The 26804-nt window shown below is 43.2% G+C and overlaps 1 protein-coding gene across 1 annotated transcript; it reads left to right on the top strand.

The window, feature by feature from the left end:
• Window positions 1-26528, top strand: lmo1 (LIM domain only 1). Its single transcript, XM_062385017.1, has 4 exons — window positions 1-675; window positions 14756-14969; window positions 24194-24319; window positions 25770-26528. The coding sequence occupies exons 1-4, from the start codon at window positions 654-656 to the stop codon at window positions 25873-25875; spliced, it is 468 nt and encodes a 155-aa protein (XP_062241001.1). The 5' UTR covers window positions 1-653; the 3' UTR covers window positions 25876-26528.
• The last annotated feature ends 276 nt before the right edge of the window (window positions 26529-26804 follow it).

Here is a 26804-nt window from a genome sequence, read left to right as displayed (position 1 = left end):
GCGCGCATTTATTCAGTAGCAGCGGCAGCAGCAGCAGCAGCAGCATCAGCGGCAGAGACGGAGCGCGGGCGCATACACTGGAAGCGAGGCGGCGTGTGAGTTTGCTCTTAGCAGTTGTCAGATTTGCATTTGGATTTGTTTGAGTATAGTTGCTGCTCGGGAGCAAATGAGAGCGAGGACAGAGAGGATATCAACAGCGAGGGGAGCTGAGCCGTTCAGTCCGCGCGTCTCATCCGTCCGTGTGCGCACTCTCACCCACACGCAGGCGACACTAGATTTATCAAGGCTTTTCATTGTTTTGCCCGCCGCTGTTTTTACGCATGGAATCGCCGCTGTTTGACGCTATTTGTTTGCATTACAGTTCGCTCCGGAGAGGGGGGGATCACGCCGCGTACATCACCGAATTTGCGCGTGTGAATTATTAGCCTATTGATAGGAGCAGTGGGGCCACCGTGCACACGGTAATTCATCTTTCCAGGGTTGTTTTTTATTTTATTTTTGGGGTTTCATTTTTTGAGGGGGGACTAGCGTAGACTCCGGTCAGCCGCGCGTTTGAGCAGAGCCACCTCCAGGAGAAGCAGACCGAGCGGTGCAGCCTGCTGCCGGAGCCGAGGACGGATCGCCCGGGGAAGGACTCCCCGTTCCTCAGGACGATGGTGTTGGACAAGGAAGAGGGTGAGTAACATCCCCCCGGCACATGGATGCTAGAATAACAACCTGCGGAGGAACAAGGAGGAAGTATTGACTTCATTTTACGCGTTAAGTGTTTCCAGGAACCCTGCATGCGCACCCGCAGCCTCCGCTCTGTATTGGCTTTTTTTTGTTTTTAACCCCAATCTAGTCACAACAGACTCCAGGTCTCCTGCACTTTCCGTGCTGTAAAGTTGACTCTTACACATATATGCAAAGTGGGATTGCAGTTCGGCTTTCTGGAGGAGTTGCATGTGTATTTTTGCATTTTTCTCACAACGTTTTGGATGTGCATCCCGGAGTTGGAGGAGACTCCTTCACGCACTGACGCTGCAGTGCATGTGGCTCCTCTCTCTCTCCTCGTTCCTCCAGCTCTTAAGTGCTTTTTGCGCCTGTGAAGTTAGCGAGGCAGCCTTTGACATCACCACGGGATGGGAGATGACAGCAGAGTGCTTTTAAGTTGATTGCAAATTATGGATAGCAGCAGCAGCAGCGGCAGCAGCCGCGCAACGCTCACTCACCCACTCCTCCATCCAAACAGGCCTACTTGCATTACTTATCTATTTCAATGTATTTGGGTTAATGGGTGAGGCAGTCTAATTAATTTTAATTTGAATCAAACCTCGCCTCTAATGAAGTCCCATTTTGGATTAAACTGATGATGAGATGTGCCGTGCATTCATCACACTCGGATCTCAGACTAAATGCATTTAAATACATTTTATACAACAGGATCATAATAATCAAATGGGGACAGTAAAGGATTTATCCTGAAAACAAATCACTCTCTGATGTGTCTTCTACATTGTTCAGACCACCTGCTGACAACCATAAAGCACTTCTTTTTTTTGGAGTTACTTATCATTTTTTTGCACCTTTGAGTTCATCCAGGGCTCCTCCTCCTCCTCTAAATGTGATGGATGCATTCGTAACCCATTATTTATGCTCGAAAATGGATATTTCATATCTCTTAGCGGAGCATCCTTTCACTTACACGTCTGAAAACCAATAAAAGGATTGCGGACGGAGACATAAATTGGTCTGTCTGGCTGAATCCATGTTGTGCTGCTAATGTACCCAAATTAACTCAACTGTAAATTGTCTCCTTTGGATGTCTGTCTATTGCTAAAAGTTCCCCTCCCATATGATTCATGATTCAGATTGCTTTTAACAGTTATTGGCTTAGCAATATGGTAAATGTACAAGGTGATGCAAATGGCATTAGTGGGAGAGGATGCACAGGAGCATGTAATGCAGTCAATACTACATTAACTACTGATGCCCAATTACAGAACCAGGGAGAGTGGCTTTTAGGAACATTAGGACTTGCAGAAAAGCTGAGATCACCTGCTGCTCATTGCCTAAAAGCTTCACCCTTTATTTGCTGGACCCGACCAGCAGCTCCAGCAGTTTTGGCCGCGTTGTCAACAGAGATGCTTTGAATGTGGTGTCTCTCGCTGTGGTGCATTCTTCGTGTTTTTTGGCTCTAAAGTTATAGGCTTGTCCTTTTCTGTACCTCCTTGTCTAATCTGGCTACTAAGTGCCTGCACGGATATGCGCGTGCCCATGAGGAGCGGGAGGTGTGGGTTGGTGTTTTGGGGTGGCCACACATATTTGTCGGTTTCTCTCGACTAACTCTCTGCCTGTGTGTGCTTGTGCGTGCTGCTTAAGTGTCCATATTTCTGTGCCTCTGTGGCCCATGAAGCAGATCGTCAATGTGAGTCGTCTCATGTTCAAAGGCTGCGATCCTGGTTGGCAACAGAGTGAGGCTGCTGCTTGTTTGAGTGTTTTTGAACTCTGACTTCCTTTTAGAAAAGCCTAAAACAGTTTGTGCTGCATAAGCAATAACCAGAAATGAGACTATGTGCCTTCTTATCTTGGCTCCTTTGAGAAAAAATCTGCCTGTTATCAATCTCTTCTCACCACATCAGTCAATCAAGAGACAGAAAGTTTACATTTTATCTTAGCATACGATGATAAACCTTAAGTATTTAATAGTTTTTTAAGCCACCTTGTCCGTCAGATGTCATACACATCGTAGACTAATCACCAGATGATGCAGCACTTGTATTTACTGGTGATGTGCGGTTAAGGCACCGAGTCTGAGAGCACGGAGGAGGACTGTAATAAGAATACAGGCACTGCTCTGCGGAATGACCTAGTACGCAGGTCATAGTCAGTAATGAACAGCAACACATGTACGAAAATATTCCGTGTCAACATTTTATTTCATCCGCGATATGTAGGTTCCAATTTGCGTCTAATTTGAGAGGAAAGAGCAACTCAGCCATTTTTTCTCTGCCTCTTCGCAGCAAGTGCAGGAGAAGAAAGTGGGTCCACACTGAAGGAATATTTCTGCTGAACATTAACAGTGTGTATTCTTTACAGACCTGAGCAGAAGAAAAAATCCCCCGGCTCCTGGTAAATTCCTGGTTACCTTTGCTTGTTAATTTACGACCCTGTTATCGTCCTGTCCAGTGAAATTTGTACATTCATAAAGCATGTGATTGAAAAGCGAGGCTCCAGATGAAAACAGACTCGTGATCTGTCGGCTGCTGTAATAAAACTTGGGCTTCAGGCTCTGATTTTTATTTTGAAATAATAAGAATTGCTTCATTCTCTACCGGTGTTACCATGGTAATACTGTCTTGTAGCAATGCTATATTGATTTAGAAAGTGGACAGTAATATTTCTTTTCTGTTATTTGGTTTCTGAGGGTTGATTTCTAATTTCCAGTTGGAGATTACTTTTATATGTTCCTTAAGTCTTTTCACTTTCACAAAGGAATGCAATTTGCGCCCCCGTATTTGCTATTTTCTCAGCTTATTGGTTTGCTCTTACTTCAAAATTAAACTTGCCTATTTCAAATATTGAAATTACGTCTGCTTCTTGTGCTCTGGGCCCTGCACAATATTACAAACACATTGCTTCGTTTGATATTTCTTAAGTCAGTAATCTTTTCTTCTTTTTTTTTTTAATAAAGCTTTATTTCAGGCACCTGCATTACCTGGGCTGCACATTTCCAATTTTGTCTCCAACCAATATTAGAAGACACTCGTAACCTGAGGACAATCACTGCATAAAGCAGGTGATTTTTCATAGAATCCAAACAGGGAGCTCACATCTGCCTGGGATACGTGTGATACCCACATCTCTTCCACTGTCACATAACCACACAGTGTTTTGTCCATCCATATTATCCCAAAGCTGATTTATCATTTTAGCTTAGCTGTGGAAGATGAAAAAAAATCACATTTATGTCATTTTCAGCTGAGTGATTAATTCCATCTAATCTCTTCCTGATCTTACAAATGCAGAATTCTCATTGGAGGCAATTTTCATCTGTCACCACTAAACCTGGAGATCAGTATCAGTCCCGATCGTTTCAGATCCATGAGTGCGGGAGATGTGTATCGTTTTCCATAATCTTTGCAGAATTCAAAGGGACTGAACTGAGACTTGGGAGATGTTAGCAAGCGCACCCACCTGCCTTCAATGTAGATGGCTGCACTCATCAGTGTGACACACAAACTCAATTATGCACTCTTGAGCGGCGCCAGCATCCCTTTTTATTATTGCCAGAGGCCACATGCTAGCAATGTTATCATAGGAATATTTCGCAACAAGATCTGGCTCCCACCTGCATCACACCAAACGGACGACCCCCCTCCTCTGTTATCTACACTATTCACTCCGAATAATTTTTTCATCATCAAGAAGAATTTATGGTTTGTTGCAGAGAAGCGTGCAGGAGGAGTGACGGTTGCTGCAGGTGCCGCACGAACAAATCAGAAATTCTACAAACAAACAAGAAAAACTCAAAGCTACAAGGGCAAAAACACAACCGATCAAACTGTACAATAAAAAAAACTTTGACAAAAACCCACAAAAATACGCTAACAAGTTGAGATGAATTGTTACCTCGAAGCACCTTGGAGCAACCGAATGTCTTATCGCTGAGACAAATGTAGACATGTACACAACAAATGTTGATGTTGCACACAGACACAAAACGGCAAAAAACAAGCCACAGTAACCTCATCCAGAGCTGTGCTGGTGTAAAAATACGACTGAATTCTTCAACAGTGTAATTAAACTTCAATCATATACAGCACGGGATACACAGAGCATTAGTTATATGTGTGAACCTGTTGGAAGCAGCTCTCACTGTCATTTGTCACTGCAACTAGTCACCGTCTCTGGGAAGCTGCTGTTGACTACGCTCATGGGAAAAGATCTTTTTTTATTCCCCCCCTCCCCCGTTTACCTACTGTGAACCCGGTTCTGACTTGCGAGACATGTTTGTTCACTCTCTTTAAAGTCGATTCTTTAGCTGCTTCCTGTAATCTGTCATCACAGGCTCAGCGAGGAAAGACAGGAGAGAAAAGAAAGAGGGGTGACATGTGGTAAAGTTCTTGAGATGAGCCGATGTCCAAACTACAATGTCACCAATTATGGCTCATTAGCAGCCGAGTAGTCTTGCACAGTCGGACCTCCGCGGCGCTGGAAAATGGCCTGGCTGCACTCATCATCATTCTTCCATGAGAGGGGGGGGGGGGCTTTTTTGCATTTCTTTAAACCAATCACAATGAGAGGTGCTAAAACTGGAATGCAGCAACGGTGCCCTCAAATATTTTTGTTTTGTAACGTTTACATGCGTGGCGGCGATCGCTGTCATTCAAATTGATAATTCCCCAGCAAAGGAAACTCCAAATCCAACAGTGAGAAAAGGAACGTTGACGATCCGAGTCTTTGTCAAAACTTGCCGTTTTCAGCGTGTAGCCTGCTAGCTCTCGTCGTTGTCGTTTCCCATAGTTCAGGGGATTTAAAAGATGGTAACAGGCCCGGGAACAGAAGGGGAGGATATTGCCACTTGAGACGTGCAGCCAATGGCAGGCTAACACCCAGTCTACATCCAGTGAGTCAGACCGGCAGCTGAGAGGAAATGCCAAGATGCACAAACGCCCATTTGACTGAAAACCCTTAGTATGGAGCCTGCAGCAATAAAACAACATGCCACCTGTTAAACTGTAACGACAACGTGAGCCATTACATTCTCAGTGGAAAATCCAAACTCAACATCGGCACAGCTCGTGTCGTGCTTCAGGTGTTCAAAAATCTAAATACATCACAGTGTGCGCATAACGACTTTAGGAGGAAACTGTGTCACTAATGTAGTCATATACCATGCTACACAAAACCCCTTGTGTTTCTTCAAGGCAATATTAAAGTGGCAAAAAGATTTTAAAGGTAATTCAGACCCAGAATAAACATTCGTTCCTATGTGTATCTGATTACTAGAGTTCAGTGTTATGGAAGCTAAACATCCCAAATAAAAACAAACACGTTGCTTTCAGTATTACACATTTCTTGTCTAGTCTCTTGATGCATATTTGTTTAGATACAATGCAAAGCTCTACATACAGTTTGTTTGCATGGTGATTTAGCTAGATTTTGCAAAAGCCAGAACCAATATTGATATTTAAGGTATTAAAATACAATTCAATGCAGTGTAATTTATAAGTGTAGCTCCAGAGTGTATGTCTGTATGATGTAGGGTGTGTATGTGTGTGTGTGTGTGTGTGTGTGTGTGTGTTAAATAACAGCTATATCATTTGATCATCTTCTGGTGGAAACATGTGGACTGATGTTACAGCTCCAAGTGGAAACACACATCTTGGAACAGCAGGTGACAATTTCCACATGTGCTGTTAAGTTATACAGCAGGTGGTTGGTTTGAGAAACACCTGCAGAAATACAACACAGTTATTATTGAATTAAGTTAGTTTCAGGAGCTCATGAACTGGCCTGGTGTGTTTTCTGTGTAGTGTACACATCACAGTACAAACAGGGATTCTTGCTGACGCCACATTTTCATATTGACCAAATTCCTTCTTGTTGTATTTTCACTGGTTTTTCTGGTTTGACAGTGAGAAGCACTTAGTTCTTGTGAAGTGTAGGGAGGAGGACAGCCTGTAGGGGCTGCTAGTGAGTCTTCTCTAGTGTTTCCATTGTTGTGCTCAGTTTTCTGCAGATTTAATCCAAAAATAATTTTAACTGTAACTTACTTATTGTTGTTGAATCCCACAAAAAGTCATGTTTCAGACATGTTGTGTTTTTTCTCTCCTGATTGACCAATTTTCCTTTTCTGCCATCACAGTAATAACACATCTACACTTAACAGCAGCTTCTAATCCAACTTAATGTGACCTTTACCTGGCTATTTTGGGCAAAAACGAAATGACATGTGAACAAAAAGAAAAAAACCTCTTTATGGCTGAATTCTAGTTCAAGGATGGAGGCTTCACACTTTCCTAAGATATTACAGCTATCTTGTTGGTAAATAGAAAAGCCTGGGGTGCCCTCTCTTAAATAAGATCCAACTGGCTGAGAACTAATCTCTTATTGGATGACCTTCACCAAATCAAATCTTAAATAGCTATTTAAAGTCTGTGATTTAGAGGGTGGTAGGTTTTTTGGGGGGGGTTTCTTTGCCTCTTAAAGCTCGTAAATTGAGTTTTGGATATTGAAGTTATTGATTAAATCAGTGCGTCACTACGACGTTTGCAATTCAACTTCAGAGGGAAACGATCGCCTTCGACCACACGCGCACGCTCCCGCTAAACGCAGCATTGACTCAACCTTGTTTCTCAGACAACCCCCCCCCCCCAATCCAATCACATCTCTTTACATTTCATTTCATTTGACCCATCGTCTCCAGCTGAATTGCCATTTGATTTTAGCCAGGCAAGAATTACTCCTTGAGGAAATAGGGTCGCTGTTAATATTACGAGGTAATAAAAAGTGTTAAAAGGATTTCATTAAAAGAAAGCCATCCTTCTAATCAAACATCAGCCGGCGTTATCTCCACGGCTCCTCTCCTGCTCGCTTTGAGATATACGCTGCACTCAATGAGAGTGCGTAGTTTTCCATCCCACGTGGCGTCACACCCAAATCTTCATGAAGACCTCTTCCCTGAGTGTGCACCCGACCGGCCTCCCTCATTATTTACCCCATCAGGTGCGGGAGTAGGTGCTCGAATGACATTCGAGGCCTGTGCTGCCTAATAACTGCACCCTGTGGGGAATTTGCATTATTCAAGATTAAAGAGCCTCACACAGTGCACCGCAGTATGGTGTTCCTTCTTCCCCTCCACTTTTCGACACACTGAGGACCCTGAATGGCACACCTGTCTCCTGGCATATCCTGAAATAATAAGTGCACGGTAATTGCTGGGGAGTGGGGAGGATTTTGTACATCACGTCCTGACCTCGTGAGTGACACAAACTTTAGAAGGCTACAGTTATTCCTCTCCAAATGCATTTTTAATGTGGACTAAAAAGTGTTTGTGCATTATTATGTTCCGGATGGCGGAAAGTGTCCGCGACAGGTCTAATGGTTTGATCTTTATTTTCCCTTCCTGTCAGGAATCCTGAAGTGGCAGATAAGATTTTCTCCTTTAAGTCTAAAAGTACATAGCACTAGAAAAGACAGATATTTCCTTTATTCAATCTCATTTGCACATGTCGATCCCAAAACTACTGTATGAAGACGTATGATGTTGACTCTATGTCATTGCAAGGGAAAGGGAAATAAAATATATAATGACGTGTTTCAGGAACTGAAAACCTCAGTCGAACAGCAAACAAAGCCCAACACTGATTGGCTAGTTGCAACACCACATCCTCTCCATGCTCTATGGACACTCTGGCAGCGAGTCCTCGCTCTCAAAGAGCTCTCAGGGTTTATTTGGGGTTACCCTGCATGATAAAACCATGATTCTTTTCTCCTCATTCTAACTCCTTCTCCCATCTCTCACTCGGTTTCTGCCGTTGACAGTTTACCTTACAGGGCTCTAATCTCACCCTTCTACTGAGCAACCAAGTGTTGGAACAAGTCGCCTTCTGTAATAATTTGAAAACTCTGCCAGTTTTATGTCTTGAAAAAAAAAGAAGCTGCAATGAATTTAATTAGAAAGCTGTTGCATATCGCTGTGATACATTTCTTTTAATTAACCCCATGTGAATAAATTAAAAATAATAGGGGGCTGGAAAGTGTGTAAAAAACACCCTAATGAAGTTTTCCGTTAATTGGGACGGAGTCTGCAGCCAAACCACAGTGAGCAGCAAGCACCAGGAGTTAACAATGCCTTCTGTAAGCCTCAGAAAAGGGCCCAGGGCCTTCGTGCTGACTTCAAGTGTAAGAAATGCACCTCTGACGTGATGGAAATGACCGTGGGCTGAGAGAAAAGGCAGTCCTGTTCCAGGCTGCTCTGCTGAGACTCCCCATGCCGCGCTTGAAGCCGGGCCAGTGTTAGTGCAGCCCTAATGCGGCTGACTCATTTGGAGCGGATCAGGAGTAATTATGGTAGGGAAAGTGGCTGCCGACCGTGGGGGTCAGGACACTTGTAACATGTGAAAAGAGCAATTATTCCAGGAGACAAAACCCTCCCTTATCCCGGGCAGTGTCAGGGTCAATGCAAGGGACGACTGAGCTCCGTTTCACCGGGGCTTATTAGCCGCAGCAAGCTGCAAAGTTTGAGAGAGTGCATCTCGTTAGTGAACAGTCCCGCCCTCGTACGCACCAGCCATGTCTGCTCTCCCAAATAGTGTGGGTGTTAATTATGTCATAATCATAGCATGCATGCAGTTCCAGAAATCACCTCACAGACCCCGGCATTCATACACAACCATCTGGAAATGTAGCATGCCATACAGTAACAGTAGAAGCCTCTTACAGAGAATTAAAAGGGGAAAAAAAACAGCCAGTATGAAATGTAATATTGACTTGGGCCTTGTTTAGAACATAATTTGCGAGCGAGTCTGTGTTTTTCTTGCTTTTACTCCCGGTACATGCTCCAGCTAAGGACAGGAACATGACGAGACTGCGGTCTTTATTTTGCTTATCGTTCAGAATACGCTCATCAGCCGGCTTTCAACTGGCATGTGTATTCCAGCAGATATTATTACCAGATGTCTTGTATTTTGTCTTGGCAAAAGCTACAGTGTCTATGGGCTCAATTACAGCAGTGACGGAAGCTGAATGAAAGGGACTGATTCATGCACACAATGGCAAAACATCTGCATGAGATCCCCATTAACCCTGGTGGTAGACACCCTGGACCTGGGACAAACTTTATTCAGGATCGACCATGGCCTCAGCATTTACAGTGGTGGCTGAAACATGAAAGAAGCGTGACGTCAAAATCAGCTCCTGCTTAAACTGGAGACTCACTGAGAGTTTGTATTTATCACTATCAACAGGGTCATTTTCTATTTTGTATCATTTTACCCTAGATTTCCTGTTTATTTTCCAGAATATATAATATAATATAACATAACATAATACATGGTTTGTAGATTCAGTTTGCAGATTGTTCATAGGTCATTAATGTCATGTGTAAGTGTGCTTTGACTAGAGATAATGATGGTGCTGATGGTGATGACGGTCATGATGATATGCACTTGTTCCAGCTAAACACAAGCATTTGGTGATGCAGTATCTCTGTGTGTGCCGACACTCTCTTATTCGTAGCAGCTGGGAGCTGGAATTATAGGGGCCCCCGAGAGGAGGCCCACCCATGGCCAGCTTCCACCTCCCAGTGAAGCCCACCCCCCTCCCCCCCATATGTCAGGAAGACACAAGTGACTCTCATCCAGATCCTTTCCCTCCCCATGAACCAGCAAAGTCTGCCTCACACCCCATGGCACCAGTGCTTTTAATTGATCAAAAGACATTTAACAGAACACAGAATCAGATGTAACTGTCACTTCTGCAATTAAGGCTGAGTGCCTGTGAGAGCAGCTGCTCTATTGAGACCATGTGTGTCGTCGGGAGGGGAAGGGCAGAAATCTTTAATGTACATTTGCTTCATTCTGTTCTTGGGACATGAAGCTGGAACAGAACTCATGAGTCGATTAATCAACATTATCGATCAGCATTAAACTTTGCACTTTTAAAAATAACTCTGGTTCAAAAACCGTTGACGATTAATTTGTCAATCAATAGAAAAGAATAGGAAACTGTATCGACCATTTTGTCACTTTCACCAAAATATCAAAGATTTGCTGGTTCCAGCTTCTCATAAATCACAATTTGAAGCTTTTCTTTGATGATATAACACTAAAATTAATATGTTTGCATTTTGCAATGTTAGTTGGATAAAAAAATAAACTTAATAGATGAACTTACCCTGCGGGGAATACACAGGAAGCATTTAGAGAAAAAATAATAATAGAGAGATGAAAAAAACTAATTATAAGATTAGTCGATAATGAAAATAAGTCCCTAAATAAAAGTATGTACGAGACAAGAGAGCAGAAATAGAAATGTAAATAGTGTCGAGTTGAGAAAGTCATCTGATTATTAATGTTGCCGTGTTTTGCACTTGCAGTAGTTGATTGCAACAACACATTTATTTTTAGTCTGCACGAAATGACTCAACATGGTTTATGATGGCGTCAGGATTCATATGAAACCTGTAAACTTTGCTGTAATGCTGTATTATACTCAAGCACCTTTTTGTTAATCAAAGATTCCAGTGATAATGAATGAAAATGGGGTTTGGGGCAAATCTTTCTCTTCACAGACTCATGCCTGGTCTGAGCAAATGTGATGATTGTATTTTCCTACTTGCAAACATCGCCTTGACTTCTACCAGCAGTGTATTTTCTTTTAAAACCTCAAATATATCAAAAAAGGTTAGCAGACTGGTGTGATTCTTTTGATAGCTGTAAAACGGAACTCTAAATGGAGTAACATGGAATTCGGATGCTATCTCTATAATGGAAAATACATGCTCTGACAGACTGCTTGGGCTGAGAAAAACTAACTGTACATATTCTTGAACGATACAATCTTAAAGAAAGTAGATGGACGGGAGAAGAGAGAGATGACAGGCCTTTACACACAGTGCTAATGGCAAATTAAATTCCCTCTCAGGAAGGATATTTGGCAGGGCAAGTGCTGTCTCTCCACTTTGAGGGGTAAAATGCATCCCTTGTTGGAGAATGAATCGTGATGTGGAGAGGCATACTTTTGATGACATCAAATGACACTGGAAGGTCACTGGCACTTGTATCTGTTAAATGGATTGGATTAAGTGGAGGCTGCGGCTTCCTTTCATAATGCAGCCTCTCTTTTTGGGGAGGCGGCGAGCACGGGAGGTTCTGTTCTACAGCGCGGTTTCCCAGAGCGCCGGGAGAGTGGTGACAGGTGCAAGAAAATGTCTCGTGGCATTAAGGGAATTGAAAAGACATTTAGTTTACACACTCATTTCTTTCTGTCACTGCTCTTTGTTTAGTAGGACTTGAGCTGCTGCTTGCTACACTACTATTAAAGCTGTTCTCCACAGGCTGCTTGGGTTGAAGACATCAAACCCATGTTTGTTCCCTGCGATGGCTTCAAGAGAGAGGCAGCATTTGAATGTGTGCACTGGTTCCCAGGCAGACATTCAGCATTCCTTCATCAAGGCATCTCTCTCACAGTCTGGCCTGAAGGACCAGGACCTATGTGCAGGAAGACTAATATATACAGAGAGACGCAGGAGTCACTTTGATGATGCTCAACATGGTTTTTTTGCCAAAGTGTGCATCCAACAGAGGGGGTGGGCAGCGGAAAGTAATCCCAGGATATAGGGTTAGGCTTTGGCCTTCTCCAATGTGATGTAAAACACACACGTGATATGTTTAAGGAGTGTGAGGCATGTGGTGGTCTCAACCAATTAGGAGTAGTTCTCAGGAGGTGGGGGAACGACCTTTTTGTATAATTAGTTCTCTTATTTAAAGCAAAGATTTTGAGTAGAATAACTAATTAGGTGTCATAAAAGGCAAATTAAAGAATTTTGTGATCCCCAAGGGAATCTGCAGCAAACTCCTTTCTTCTTCTTTGCGCAAGTACAGAGGCGCGCACACACGTGTACACACACACGCGGGCATTTTCCCCCTCCTCATTAAGACTGTTTTTAGTTCTGTGGAAACCTGTCAGACGAGCACTGTTGGCATACCTGCAGAGAGCTCCCCTAACAAGCCATGAAATGCAGGTAGAGGAGTCCGCCCTTATCCACTGTGGCTTGAATTTGAAGCTTTTTAGCTTCATTTACACTGAACATTGGTATTTATAGCAGGTTTTGTGATCCTAATGCGCCAGCTTCAAGGGGCCTGTTTTGAAGGGGGAAATAGGTGAGGGAGCTGGAGGGCAGGCAGAACACTAATTGATGGCTCCCATCACCGGCACCGGACCAATTAGCCTCTCCTTTCCACTTCTGATAAAGAAATAAGACGGCTCAACACCACCGGAGCACTTACTGACATATAAACCAAAGCCATAAATTTGACTAACAAGCTCTCCTATTTCTTTCACCTCTTTTTTCTGTTAAAGGGGAAATGCTAATTATATTACATTCATAGTATTATTGATGTGCGGATGGCCAAAAATTGCAGAGCAAATCTGGATCCAATAAAGTACTTTGTGAGTCCATTTGCGTGCTTGTGTGTGTGTGCTCATGCGAAAGAGAGAGAGAGAGAGAGAGAGGGACAGAACATATGCGAGTCTATTCCAAGGAAGTCTTTTGAAAAGTGGTGTAAGGTTTTTGTGAAAGAGAACAAACTTGACAGGCTGCACCGAGAAAAACAGTGCACAGAGTGAAGCGGTCCCTTGTTATCAGCTGAGGTTTGTGTTTATCACCGAGCGAACCACAGAAGTTACAGTCAAGCAGCAGATCTAACTGCAGAATGAGCCCATTCACACTCATCGTCACGCTGTCGCAAATACCGCTGAAGAAATGAAAGTAAAGACTCGCTCTGGTTCTGGACAAAATGTTCCAGTGCACATCTCTGAAGTGCAACAGTCAAACGGTGACATTTCGTATTTAACTCAGTGTAAGGCATGTTTCAAATGGGCCTTTATTTCTCCACCGCACATACAAACCCTTGGCCTAACCCCCTATGATGCAGTGGCCAGTCTCTTTTTTTTTTAGAGACAGAGAAATGTGTTTTGAAAGTAGAGTGGCAAGTGGCGTCCACTGTGTGTTCTTTTAGACGGATCAATAGCTCAGTGTGTGAGAGAGTGTCTTAAGAGCTGTTGTCTTGTGCTTTCAGCTGTGGCAGACCTGTTAGTGCTACAGAGGGGAGCTGCGCACCCCTGCCTCTGTACCAGCAGTGGCCTGAGGGGGGCTTTTAGTCCAAACACAAATGTCAACCACACATAGACTATTAGTGTTTAGTGCAGTTATTAAATGGACTTTATTTGTCCTTTAGGAGGCTAAAAGGCACACTTAAAGGGGACCTGCGTGACAGCAGGGCAATTTGCGAGTTTGGTAACTTAGGCTCGCTCGTTGCAGACACATGAGTACAGATAAGTGTTAAAGGAGGAAAGGCTGTAATGCTCTGAGCAGGGAACACTTTGTGTGTGCGTTTGTGGTTCGCTTCCGCACATGTGTGTGTGTGTGTGTGTGTGTGTGTGTGTGTGTGTGTGAGCGAGTCTGTGTGTGTCCCCTTGTGTGTGTGTGCGTGTATGAAACACAGCGAGCGAGTGTATGCTAAAAGGCACTTAGGCCATAACATATCTCACTGGGGTCTGGTAGCAACGTTTTTGTGGTCAGAGGCTTTTTAAAAGGTTAATGTTAATCTATACCAAACAAAGCCCATGAGGAGCTTTTACAGCTGTGGACAGTTGAGTGAAATGGGCTCTGATGAAATGGTAGGTAACTAACGCACAACACAGCTCGCTGTAAATACCACAGGAAGCAAAATTCACATTGTGTCTTTCATGCCCCGTCCTCCGCCGCCTGCTGTAAGCGATCATGTAACTTTTGTACAACACCATGTTCTAAGTGGAACAAGGAAGTCAGGGCTCTGTAGACCAATGTGACCTGTGTGCCTATCTACATGGAAGAATGTTTTTCTTTAATGCATATGAAGCAGGTCGGCAGTGTGCTGTGGCCAAGCGCAAGGCCAGGCTTAGACGCCTCGAGAAGCTGCCGGCTTATCAAAAAGAGAACATGAAAAGTCACTCGTGTTCCCGGGCCGTAAATCACGCATGGCTGTTTGTCTCCTTATCACTACAGGTGTGCCGATGCTCTCCGTCCAGCCCAAAGGGAAACAGAAGGGGTGTGCTGGCTGCAATCGCAAGATTAAAGACCGCTACCTGCTCAAGGCCCTGGACAAATACTGGCACGAGGACTGTCTCAAATGTGCCTGCTGCGACTGCCGCCTGGGGGAGGTGGGCTCCACCCTCTATACGAAAGCCAACCTCATCCTCTGTCGCAGGGACTACCTGAGGCAAGAAAGACACACACGCACACGCACACTCACACTGAGCCAATCACCTTTCTCCACTCACAACAAACACAAGAGCCATGCCAATCCAAGAGCTGTGGCATCAAAGTATTTGTTGTTTGTTTTATCTTCCTGGTGATGTTTGCTGTGGGTTTTTTTCTGTGTTTGTTTCCTGTGACACCCAAAGACAGAAATCTACGTCAGTGCGAATTATGCAAATAACCCTCAGTGTTGTCAATGTAGAACCTACCTTGTATCGCTGTAATGTTCTTTTGTAGCGTGCATACAGCAGAAGGTAATGTTGTTAAAGGAGGATTTGACTCATTTTGCACAGACGAAAAAAAACCACCTATTTTTAATAACAAATACTGTATTTTTTTATATCCAGTGCAGCTATCAAATCATCAGTTATTCTGCCATGCCATTTCTTGATCACTGCATCCACAGCACAAACATGTAGTTGTCCTTTTTATGGTTTTCTACCAATTATCCATATAAGTCTTACCATATTAATTGATACATGTTGCTAAAAGTGAAATTTAATTATTATTTTATGTTACAAAAATGTCCAATGTCACTATGTTAAAGAAAGATATAAACACTAACTCCTGTATCTGTCCCCTGATCCGTACCTGCACCAAAATGTCATGGGCTCTTCTCTGACCCGTTCAACTTCCTTAAGTTTCATGGAAATCGGTTCTGTCGTTTTTTCACAATCCAACTAACAGACAAATCACCACTGATAAAAACACAACTTCCTCGGTGGAGGTAATTATCCATTTACCTCCTCAACAGCATTTACAAAAAATAGGCATAAAATGTAATAGTATTCAAATGTAATAAGTGTTGTGCAATGTATTAGAAACACAGTCTCACTGCTCCCACCACCCTAATTGATTCATCTTATTAAAAGCTCTCTGGATGTTACATGCACCACTATGTCAGTGGAGTATTTCTACACTGTTATATATTTTTCCTTTCAGTGGTTGATGCATTTGTTTGACTTTATAGGGATATATTCGTGGGATATATATATATACTGGCAGCATGTGTGACCATTCAAACCTCATGTTTGTTTACAGTCTTTGTTCATATTTTCATCTGTGTATGTGTTTACATGAGGACTGGGGGCTTGAGTCACGGAGGAGCCAGGCTCTCCGTTGCTCCAGAGCTGTTTGCTGTGAGACACCTCCAGGCAGGCTTGTTGCTTCACCAGTGTCTCTGCCCCCCCACCCTGTCAGATGCCCCTGCCATCTGCTTGTTAAATTAAACATGACCATTTCCTGGGCTTTAAGTCACATTCCCATTGAGGTCTTACCATTTATCTGAGAGGGAATCCCCCAGGGGTCGGCTTAGGGATGCCGGTGCCCTATAAACCCCTCCCTGCCAACACTCCCTGTCCTGCTCTGTCCTCCCCCCTTTCCCTTTCTCCATTCCCCTCCTGTCTTCTTGTCTCACAGCTCCCTCACTGATATCCACCTATGTTTGGATCAAAGCATTCTAATTTGAGAGAAGAAATTGAGGAGCAGCATACTTTCAAACCACAATAAAAATCCAAAGGACAGAGGGCTTTATGCTATATTTCCAAACTACTAAACAGATACATACACCTGTCATTTGGAAATGCTGCTGGTCCCGTTTAAGTTTAAAAACTCCGGGCCAGTGTTTTAGTCTGAACAACCAAAAAAAGTATTTTCAGACACGACGAAGCCTTGGCTGATTGGTCAGGTTCTTATCACATGACCCCCTTCCGGAAGATAACAACCAGCATAAGCATTGGTGGCCAGTGTAGAAAGCAACACGGATATTGATTAACAAGGCTTGTAGACACTGTTGTCTCCGCTAACAGCTGTTGTGCAGTTACATTCTACATTGTGCAATGCTACAACTGGTTACATAGGAGACAAAACATGGTTCGAGGAGAGTGAGTACACGTGCACGCCCAGTGAACGCGAGTAGTCACACATGATATGCCTTTCCTGTAGTGTTAGAATAGATATGGGATTAAAACTGATATGGATACGCTCTTTGTGCACTGAGATCACTCCAGTTGAAAACGTAGAAGTACGGTCGGAGCCATGATCTACTACATTTGATTCTTCCTCGCTCGTGGATCTCCATGACATTTCACTCTCACAGCCGCTCCTCCTGTGACCTGGAAGAAGCCCACAGCCCACTCGAGAGGTGCTTAGGGATGTTACCTCGAGATAGGCCATTACCATTCATCAGCTCCCACCCACTGTTAATGCTTTTAAGATGCAGTGAGAGGTCCACTCAGACATGATGTTGCCCTCAGAAGGGGCAGATGGTTCGGATGAGGTAATAATAAACGGGCAATTGACCGAGCGGAGGCAAAAATGATGAAGCTCAGACTTTCACTTGGTAAAATAAATTTGCTGAAAGGACAGCAACCCCCCCCCCCCCCCAAACCCCGAGTCCTAGCACAGCCGAGGGAGGAGGCAAAACTTTCTCGCACATTATTAGACCAGGAAGATATAGAGGTCAGAGAAGGGATGACAAAGGTAGAATGACATAAGAAATCATAAAGTAAGGAAAACTAAAATAAGAATAAAAAGGGTAGAGGGGGCAGAGAGCTTTCTGTGCTCCTGCGTCGCCCTGGATCTCCTAATGAAATCCATCCCCCTCGCCTGCTCTTCAGCCTGCGACAAATGCAGAACACTTAATGGCGAAAGATGCTTGAGATGAATTCTATTATGGAACAAATTAAAAAAGCTCGCCGTGCGTAATAGAGAAGAGGCAGTTTGAAAGAGAGAGACTGTCTGGAAGTACAGGGCGATGCGGTCTCCGTCCGGTGCCACTTCCCTTTTCATTCCTTCCTTTATTTTCCGTGGAGCAAGAAGAAGGCTCCACTCACCTGCAGTAATGAAGTTAAATCTGTGCACTGAATTAGCTTTGTGCACTTCATTATAGAAAAGCGGGCGGATCAAACACACTTGGTTATTTCCCAGGGTTTGGAACCCTGCCATGCTCATATTAATTATTATAGCAGCTCCATCTGTGATTGTCCTTCAGTGGCATTAGCAACTTATTGAATGCACTCACGCTTTCCTGAATCGTACACTTCAACACACACAAGCACTCAAATGCGCACACACCTCAGCCTGTGTCCTCCCCTGCCCTTTAAAGCATTGCACCGACAAAGAGTTCAGTGTCTGATTTCTACGACGTTCAGTTCACTATATCAAGAGACCCTTTTTTTCTTTCTTTTTTTAAACTTGGCCACACTCTTTCATTACAAAGTAGAATAATAGATTAATTACGCATTTCCTTTATGTCAAAGGCCCTGGATCAAAGGACACCAGAGGGCTGACAATCTAGTCATGGTGTGATCATCAGGACTTGAAGGCTGAAATAATTTAATCTTCTATTTCATAGAGCGGACATAATAGTCGTCTACTTATCAAAATGGGGTATAATTAACTGTAAGAGGAAACTGTCTTAAAGATAATGAAGATTATAAGTTATCCACAAATGAGTGGAATAACAGGGGGAGGATGATAGCTCCATCTGGATGTGACCGTTTTTCAAATCTGTCCTCCCGTAATAGTTCACTGGGCAAGATAGATCTAAACAGAGAGGTTTACACTTTCAAAAAGACACAACTGTTTGAGAAGGTCATAACACGCGATGCATGCATTAACAGTTTTCCATTTTATGAAATCTGACAAACCCAATGCAGGCGGGGACGTCTCAAAGAGCTCAGAGAACAGGTAGAGAACTTCAAGAGCGCAACGGCGCAATCTGAGGGAAGCAACACAGAGCGGCAGATGATGCACTGAAGGAGATTTAAGGGTTTGAAGTTAGCAAAGCAGCCAGTTGAAAGAACTAAAGAAGGCCCTCTTTTCTCTAAAGACCCATTGTAATAACTCACAGACGGAGGAAGGAGAGCTGAGCTTCTCTGAGAAACTCACATCAGCACACAAAGTTCACTGGTGTTGCTACAAAGTTAAATAGCATCTAAATAAGAGCTCTTTTAAGAAGCACTGGGTAATGTGTTGCAGACTGCAGGAAGCAGGGATTAGACAGGGACACACTGGTTTTGCCTATTTGGTCCAGTGTGGGAGCCCAAACTGGGTCTTATGTGAGCTGGCTGAACTGACATTTTACTTTATCAAAAATAGCCAATCAGCAACCAGCAGCCACAAGGTCACTGGGCTAAATCTAACTTGCACTGCATCAATAATAAAGAACATATGGCAACGTGGTTAATGCAATAATATGTTTGTTTATAAATTGAGTCACTAAGCCATTAGTTCCTAATCGACGAGCCGAGCACAGTTTACTGTCGAGCATCATGACAGATCAAATTTCAGTTGAGAAAGGGAGGGATGATGCACACGATGCACATTGAGTCCCTAAAATAAAATCGTACGTGTTTTTCTAAATTGATGACAAGAGGAGACATGGCTGACTCACAGGGAAAATGCCTGATGGCAACATTCTGGATTTGAAACCAGACAAAGAGTTTTTTTTGTGAGATCCAACTCACTGTGTTGCCCTGGCGGTTGTGGCGCTGCATCGCCTTTCTTCTTCTTTGGTGATTATTGGTGGTTGGTAGTCCAGCTTAGAGGTAAATGACAGCCAGTCATGAACTCTCAGTGTCATCGTGTTCCACTCAGGAGAATCTGTTGAGTCAAACCAGACAACGACTGTAATTTGTAGTTCCAGTCCGGTGTTTGGCCTCACATCAGACCGGTTGGAACATTTTCACATTGGCCCTGACCCTGTGAAAAAAAACTCATGATTATACATCATGAGTTTTTTTTCCTTGGAGTGGAAATAAACTGACCTGACAGCAAAAATAATATGCAGTTAATTAGATAAACTAAAATACAATTACGACAAATATTGATTAATTTGCTTAAGCCAATAATTTGAGACACAGGTATGAAAGATTGATCACCGGAGGTCAGCAAGTTCATGAATTTAAATTAAAATTACAATCCATAAACATTTAAAGCAGCAGACCATTGGTAGCCGAGGGTGAACCCCAGCTCTAGCCTAATGTTCCCCACCCTCTCAGGGTAAAGCAGAACAGACCATTAAGGGAGGGGAACTATTGCCAACTCTTAATGCAGCAAAGGTTCATCTCAAATCATCAGTAATTCTATCAACACCAAATTCAAGCAAAATATCTCTTCTCTCTTCAAACCCTCTAATCTTTTCTAGAATAAGACTTTCTGTGATTCAAATGACTGATGAACCTAAAACCTGATGGGCTGCAGCCATGAAGAATACCCTCATATTTCCCACAGACTCGCCGTTCACACTGCACTTAAATAGAAATGCTGAAGAGAAAAAAAAAACTGTTAGTGCTGAGTTTTTTTTCCCTCCACTTTCCTCTTGAGAATATTGATTTATTTAATCCAAATGACCAGGGAAATTGAAGTGCATGAGCCACCGCACATCCACAATGCTGGACATGTGTCAGAACAATACGTGGGAATTCTGCAGGAACGAGTCTGTTCACTCTGAAGAAAATCCATTGTAAGTGAAATGAATGAATGTGCTCAAAGGTAATCCACGACTTATGTCCGTCGCAGGCACTGTTTCAGAGCTGTGAAGCCTGTCGAGTTTAAAGGCAAGAAAAACGAACTCAAGAAACTCCATTAACGTCTGGTTCTCTTGTGCGTATAATAATGTATATAGAGCATTACTGTAGATACCGCGCATAGTTTCTTATAGAACCATTGTGATTCTTCAGAAATTGTTACATACAGTTTTACATTATTATTATAGAGTAGCAGTTGCTCTATTTATTGTCATCAAATGTGCTGACTCCTGTTCCACTTTCAAAACCTTTAACAATCCTAAATGAATCTATCCCCTTTGTATTGCTCACTTTGTGTTAACATGTCTCTCAGCCGACGTCTAATCCCTTTGACGCTCGATCGTGTTTCCCATGTGAAACCGTCCTTGTTTACTAAAAGCGACGCCCGCTCGGCTGTTGCTCGTGAGGCGGCTGCAGTACAGCGGCTCAACTCTGGTTGCTTTATAGCTTCACGGGAACGGGAAGAGAAGATGCTAATGTGTTTTAACAGTTCTCTCAAACTCGAATCTCCTCTTAGCACACGGAGCTCAATTAGGCTGTGTGTTGATGCCAGGTTATAGCCCAGACCCGTCAAGGGATGGCTGCAGAACTGTGTGACTGTAACAGAGCCATATCCAATGTGCTTACTTATATTTCAATTCTTTATGTTGTGATGTAGTTAGAACCTTTTTTTGTTCTAAATTACCTCCACCGAGAAGGTTATATTTGTATCTGTGTTTCTGTGTTTGTTAGTAAGCAGCATCACACAAAAACCACTCAACCATTTTCCAGGATATTAGTCTTTGGTGTGGATCCAGATCAGGAGACGGGTCCAAGAATTTCATTCACTTTCTTTAACATAGGGACACAGGGTGTTTTTCAACATTTCCTTTGATTTTCAGACACTAATTCATGGAGATTGATGTTATAAAAAAATCTGGCATGTTCACAGGACTGATATTTATCAGTATGTGCAATTTGGTGCAGATCCAAATAAAAAATCAGTATCTTTTGTATATGGTTTCATAAACGGACTGTTTACCTTTGCAGAGGTAATTCATTTTGTATGGCCGCAATTTCTAGTTTTACTTAATAGTAAATTTTGTATCACGCCTTCAACATATCTATTTGTTTCAAAAAGTAATGAAATTGAATGTAGGAATTTGTATTGCTTTATTTGCAGGTTTAAAAAAAAAAGTACGTGGAGGTTAAAACCAACATTATTTGGATTAATGGTTTGCAGAGAACCTGGACATAACTGAGAGAGAAAAGAAAGAAAAATGTCACACCTCCTTGAACAAACGTACAACTTAGTGTCGGTAGCAAGCTGGGCTCCCTCACCGGGTGTTTTCACAACCGGTATCAAGTCAAGCACCATGTCCGCAGCCCGACGGGGTGTAATGGAGACGGGTTAGAATACTCCGACAAGCTGTTATAGGTTTGTGCATGTCAGTCTCTGCTGTGAGTGACCAGGGCTCTACGGGCTGATTTAAAGCCTCGGCTCCCGGAGGAAGAGACACAGTCATCTCTGTGTGACCCTTAGAACACTGGAGCTCAGGTGTGTTGAAACCTGGAGGCGTCACTGCCACTCCACTGTCATGATGACACATGAGGTGTGAGGCTGATATATCTAACAGGAGGCAACAGGAAAGGACAGGAACAAATTAACCTTTATATCGTATATTGCATTTTCAAGAAATTAGGACATGCTTCCTGCAAAAAACATGTTCTGTGCACAAACAGGAAAATGAAATGAAACCAACCAACTATTTATCCAACCAACCCTAATATTGATCATGTCGGTTAATTCTGTAATACTTTCCCCAATGCGTGCGTTCACCAACTGTCGAGTTCCACGTGTCCTCACTCCCCCACCGATCTGCACTCACCTTACACTCGAACAATAAACAAAAATAGGACACGTTCAGGACTTAACGTTTACTTGAGCCTGTTGGATTCGCTCAAGAGTTTATAAAACACGTAGGAAAAGAAAATCCAACATTTTGTGCACACGTAGTTCACCTGCTACAAACAACATGAGACTTAACATGACGTGCACAGCCATCGTTTTTTATAAAGTTCAGCTCTATGTGTGAGTGATTGGAAAAGAGCAGAAGGGCAGAAATTCTTGTTGACTGGCACTGAGTAGTGTGTGTGTGTGTGTGTGTGTGTGTGTGTGTGTGTGTGTGTGTGTGTGTGTCTGTGTCTGTGTGTCATATCACGATCGGTTGGGGAAGCATAAAATGTTCATTCATTAATCGTACAACTTTGAAATAATCATGATATTGATTTGAAGTCATATCGTCCGGCCCTAAAATGATATAAATGTAGGATTTCAATAATAAGGTCAGTTTCTGTAGCGCTGATATTTGCTCCATTTTTGGATCAATACTGACTGCGTGAGAATTTTATGATGAGGAAATCTTTCTTTTTAAGTGTCTCTCTATGGAAAAACAAACAACTTCCTCGTGTTACAGTGTACTCTGTGGGTGGCAGATGTCGACTGTGTGAGAAAATCCAGTTGTATTTCTCTTCCTGAAACAGTAACCAGTTATAACAATGTCTGTGTTTAACACCCTGTGAATCCCTCTCATGGAACATAACAGCCTTTCTCCCCCTGTTTCTGTCTCTGCCTCTCCTCTGGGGCAGTGGCCTCTAATTAGAAGCGGGGCTGCTGGATAGACGTTTTCTTTAACAAGGTGAACGCAACTGAATGGGACCAGCTTAAACGAGGCAGAATACCAACACGGTGACTCCCCTGTCTGAGCCCTACAAGTTTGGGGAAGGATGTTTAACATACTGTTGGAATGGGAGCCTCTGCTGTTGCCTTATCGCCCTCTCGCGAAGCCGTGAAACACTCCTTCTCCTGCCACGGAATATATCAATCTATCTGTGCCCGGGAATCTTCAAATTAAACATAGGCGCAGGCGCTCGGAAAATGAAAATGAAAATGTAAATCTGAGCGGGAAAATAAGAGTTTGAGGTTCCTTTGCTCAGTGGAGATCTACACCAGCGCCTCTTTGCTCTGTGTGTGACCTTTATCATTCGGTTCTCATCTAATAAGCCTAAACAAGCAGCGGTGGGGTTTGAGCGGCGGATTCTGCTCAGCGTCAAACATTTAGTTAACTCTTCAAGGTTACATCTCACACCATAGTCTCCTTTCTGAATGGAGGACGGAGAAGGAGGGATCAAGGCTGAATCCACGTGACCTAAATCGTTTTGAACTTGTGACGGCGTCGCAGAACACAACCTCTTGTGTCCAAATCCAGCCGACGTCGGTTGGAGATAAACTCATTAGGTGTTTATTTTTTTCAGTTTTTTTTCTGAAAACTCTCAGCAGCTGAAATGCTTCGCCTCAGACCTGTTTTCACTGCTTTCGCAATGTGCAGGGGGGGAATTCTTTGAAGAAGGAGATTAAAACCATGTGATCATTTTAATTAGATCATTAGTCGAGAATTAAGATCTATGTTTGTAACTCTCATTAACAAAAAATACCAAGTGGGTGCCAGAGAAAGATTTGTGCATTGCGTTTGCCGTTGTTTCTGCTTCCCCCTTTCCGCTGCGGCATTTCTTCCTCCTCATTGTTCCTGCTGTCAGTACGTTTTTGTTTGCTCTTTTATTACATCAAGGTAAAGGGAAGGTGGGTTAATCTCTGCCTGTGCTCTCTGTCTTTCAGGCTCTTTGGTACGACGGGGAACTGTGCAGCCTGCAGTAAACTGATCCCAGCCTTTGAAATGGTGATGAGAGCCAGAGATAATGTTTACCATTTGGACTGTTTTGCCTGTCAGCTTTGTAACCAGAGGTAAGGATGGGGATCATAGCTGCACAACAAAATTGCATTTTGTCAATAAAAAGAAAAGAAAAATGTATAGAGTTGTAAAATTCCCAATAGTTTTAAATATTAGATACATTTTATGAAATAATATTTTCTCACTGTACAATTGTGCACGTCTTCCTGTTTAAAATAATTCAAAATAAAGGTTAACGCCCTGCTAATCACATCCTATTGTTACATACTCCCGGCAGTTTGTACTTGTGTGTGCAAATTTCAAATCTCAACGTCCATATGTAAATTTGAAGTAGGAGGGATGTAGAATCAGCTCTTGTGAGGTCTGAAGTCCTCCAGAGGTCTGTTGCTGCGCAGAGGAGAACGGACCTAGACAGGCGTTGCCGCAGTGATAGAAACTATTATGAAATGGAGGCGAGCACAAAGCCTATGGTATGATGTACATACAATGTGACGTGCCCAAATATTGCTTTTTCCACATTATTATACTGTCAGTAATGGCGGCACTCCGGGAGCCGAACGTCCTTTGCATGCTTGTCAGAGGTGCTGTGACCCTGGTCCTCCACACACCACAAGCCCATTAACCTTCTGCGGGCCAGATTCAGTTACCATAGTGAACACCTGCTGTAAGGGAATTATGACCGCAGTCGCTCCCCTCAGCTGGCTGACATGACGCCAGGCCTCATCTGGCACAGCTCTGCCACGGCTCGGGCTGTTTTACCACCCTGGCACATTAATGAAGCCCGGGCTCGGCTCCACTCTATTCTTATCTCCCCTTCCCTTCAGTCACATTAGCAAACAGCGGCGTGTAGACGAAGAACATCAGCAGGGCAGGCTGCCGCGTGTCATTTCCCCTCTTCAACCGGCTCCCCACGATTTTAGAGGGAAAATACTCTCCAGCACTGACTGGTGCGTGAAAGCTGACCCCCGTGGCACGGAGGGTCCACTGGCAACTCTTGCGGTGCCAGCGCCTGTTTGCCAGGACGAGGAGAGTTGACCCGTCTTTCACCGGGTGCCAGAGCTGGAGTCTGCTCGCTTTGAGCAAACACGTTCATGTTGAGCATTAAAACGAGCTTTGAATCTGACGAGGCCCATTGACGGCGTGCGTTAGGTGAAACGTCCTGAGCCAAATGTGTGCAAAGGATTAATCATCGTTACCTGCAGAGCAAAAACACACAAACACACGCGGGCAGTCGTGGAGACTTATTCGAGCATTGTCCATAGCTACTACTTGCCTAACCCTAAACCTTAACCTGACTTTAACCCTCCTAAACTGTAGCTTAAACCACGTCTTGCCTTAAAATGTAATGATTTACCTGATGGGGACTTGCTTTTTGTCCCCAAGAGGACGACAACTCTGCATAAACAAAATTAGTCCCCACAACATGAGTGATGAATCATGCAAAACCTCGCTTGTGTGTTTCTAACCACAGCTTTGCCTTTGTGCGTTTCTCTCTGCCCACAGGTTTTGCGTGGGGGACAAGTTTTTCCTAAAGAACAACATGATTTTGTGTCAAATGGACTATGAGGAGGGCCAGCTGAACGGCAGCTTCGACACACAGGTCCAATAGTTGGAACCTGGTGGCAGCAACGACCGGCTCCACACTTTACACACGAGATGGATGTTCTGCTGCACTTGGAAAAAGACAAGCGTCTGTCTGCTTGCCTGCAATACTTTTTAAGACCCCTTTATCAGTCCCTAAGGACTCTATTGTACATGTTCAACTTTTTGCCCCTCCCACACCCCAAACACTGAGCAGTTACAAATGTTGATGTACAGTTGTGCCTGCTTAGCTGAGCACTGTATTGCTTGTATGTTTTGTGAAATTTATTTCAGGTTTGTTTTCTTCTCCTTTTAGAGATGGTTCATTGGAGGGTATGTACAGTCTGTTTTCTCTGTATATATAAACTGGAACATTTATTTTATGAAATGTAATGCAATTTTATTACTAGTGTGAATTAAAGATTCTTAAATGTTCATAGTGGGTTTTTTCTCTTGTACCAAAACCAAAGTTGTTGGAGGAGGTTGGTCCATGTATTGATATGTAATTATGTCTCCAAAACTTGCAGCGGTACAAGACGCCTTGCAGGAGAAAAAAAATATATTTGACGTCCTTCTTTAAAACATGATGCAACAAAAGCAGTTTTGTGACATTTTGCAGAGTTCTGATGGTATTCGAAATGCTGTTTAAAATGGACTAAATAAGATTTTATTTGGAATAAAAGAATGCTTCTCCAAACTGTGTTGTTGTGAGCGTACAGGTGTCGTGGAGGGCAGTCGAGCCGACCTGCCCTCAGTGATTCAAGCTTCACTAATTATCCTCTGATTGTGAGGCACTGAGTCAGAGCATTGGCCTCGAAATGAAGTTCCAGACAAAATAAATGCTCTTTGAGTTTGAGGTCATTTAAATCATCCTGAAGAGAGGGCTAACTGGTTATATAGCTGTGTAATACAGTCTGTTTTTCTGATGAGGTCATGTTTGATATACACACAGACACA

Source organism: Platichthys flesus, chromosome 1, assembly GCF_949316205.1.
Source record: "Platichthys flesus chromosome 1, fPlaFle2.1, whole genome shotgun sequence".
Lineage (NCBI taxonomy): Eukaryota > Metazoa > Chordata > Actinopteri > Pleuronectiformes > Pleuronectidae > Platichthys > Platichthys flesus.
The sequence above is the reverse complement of the archived record's forward strand: the minus strand, read 5'-3'. Positions and strand labels throughout refer to the sequence as shown.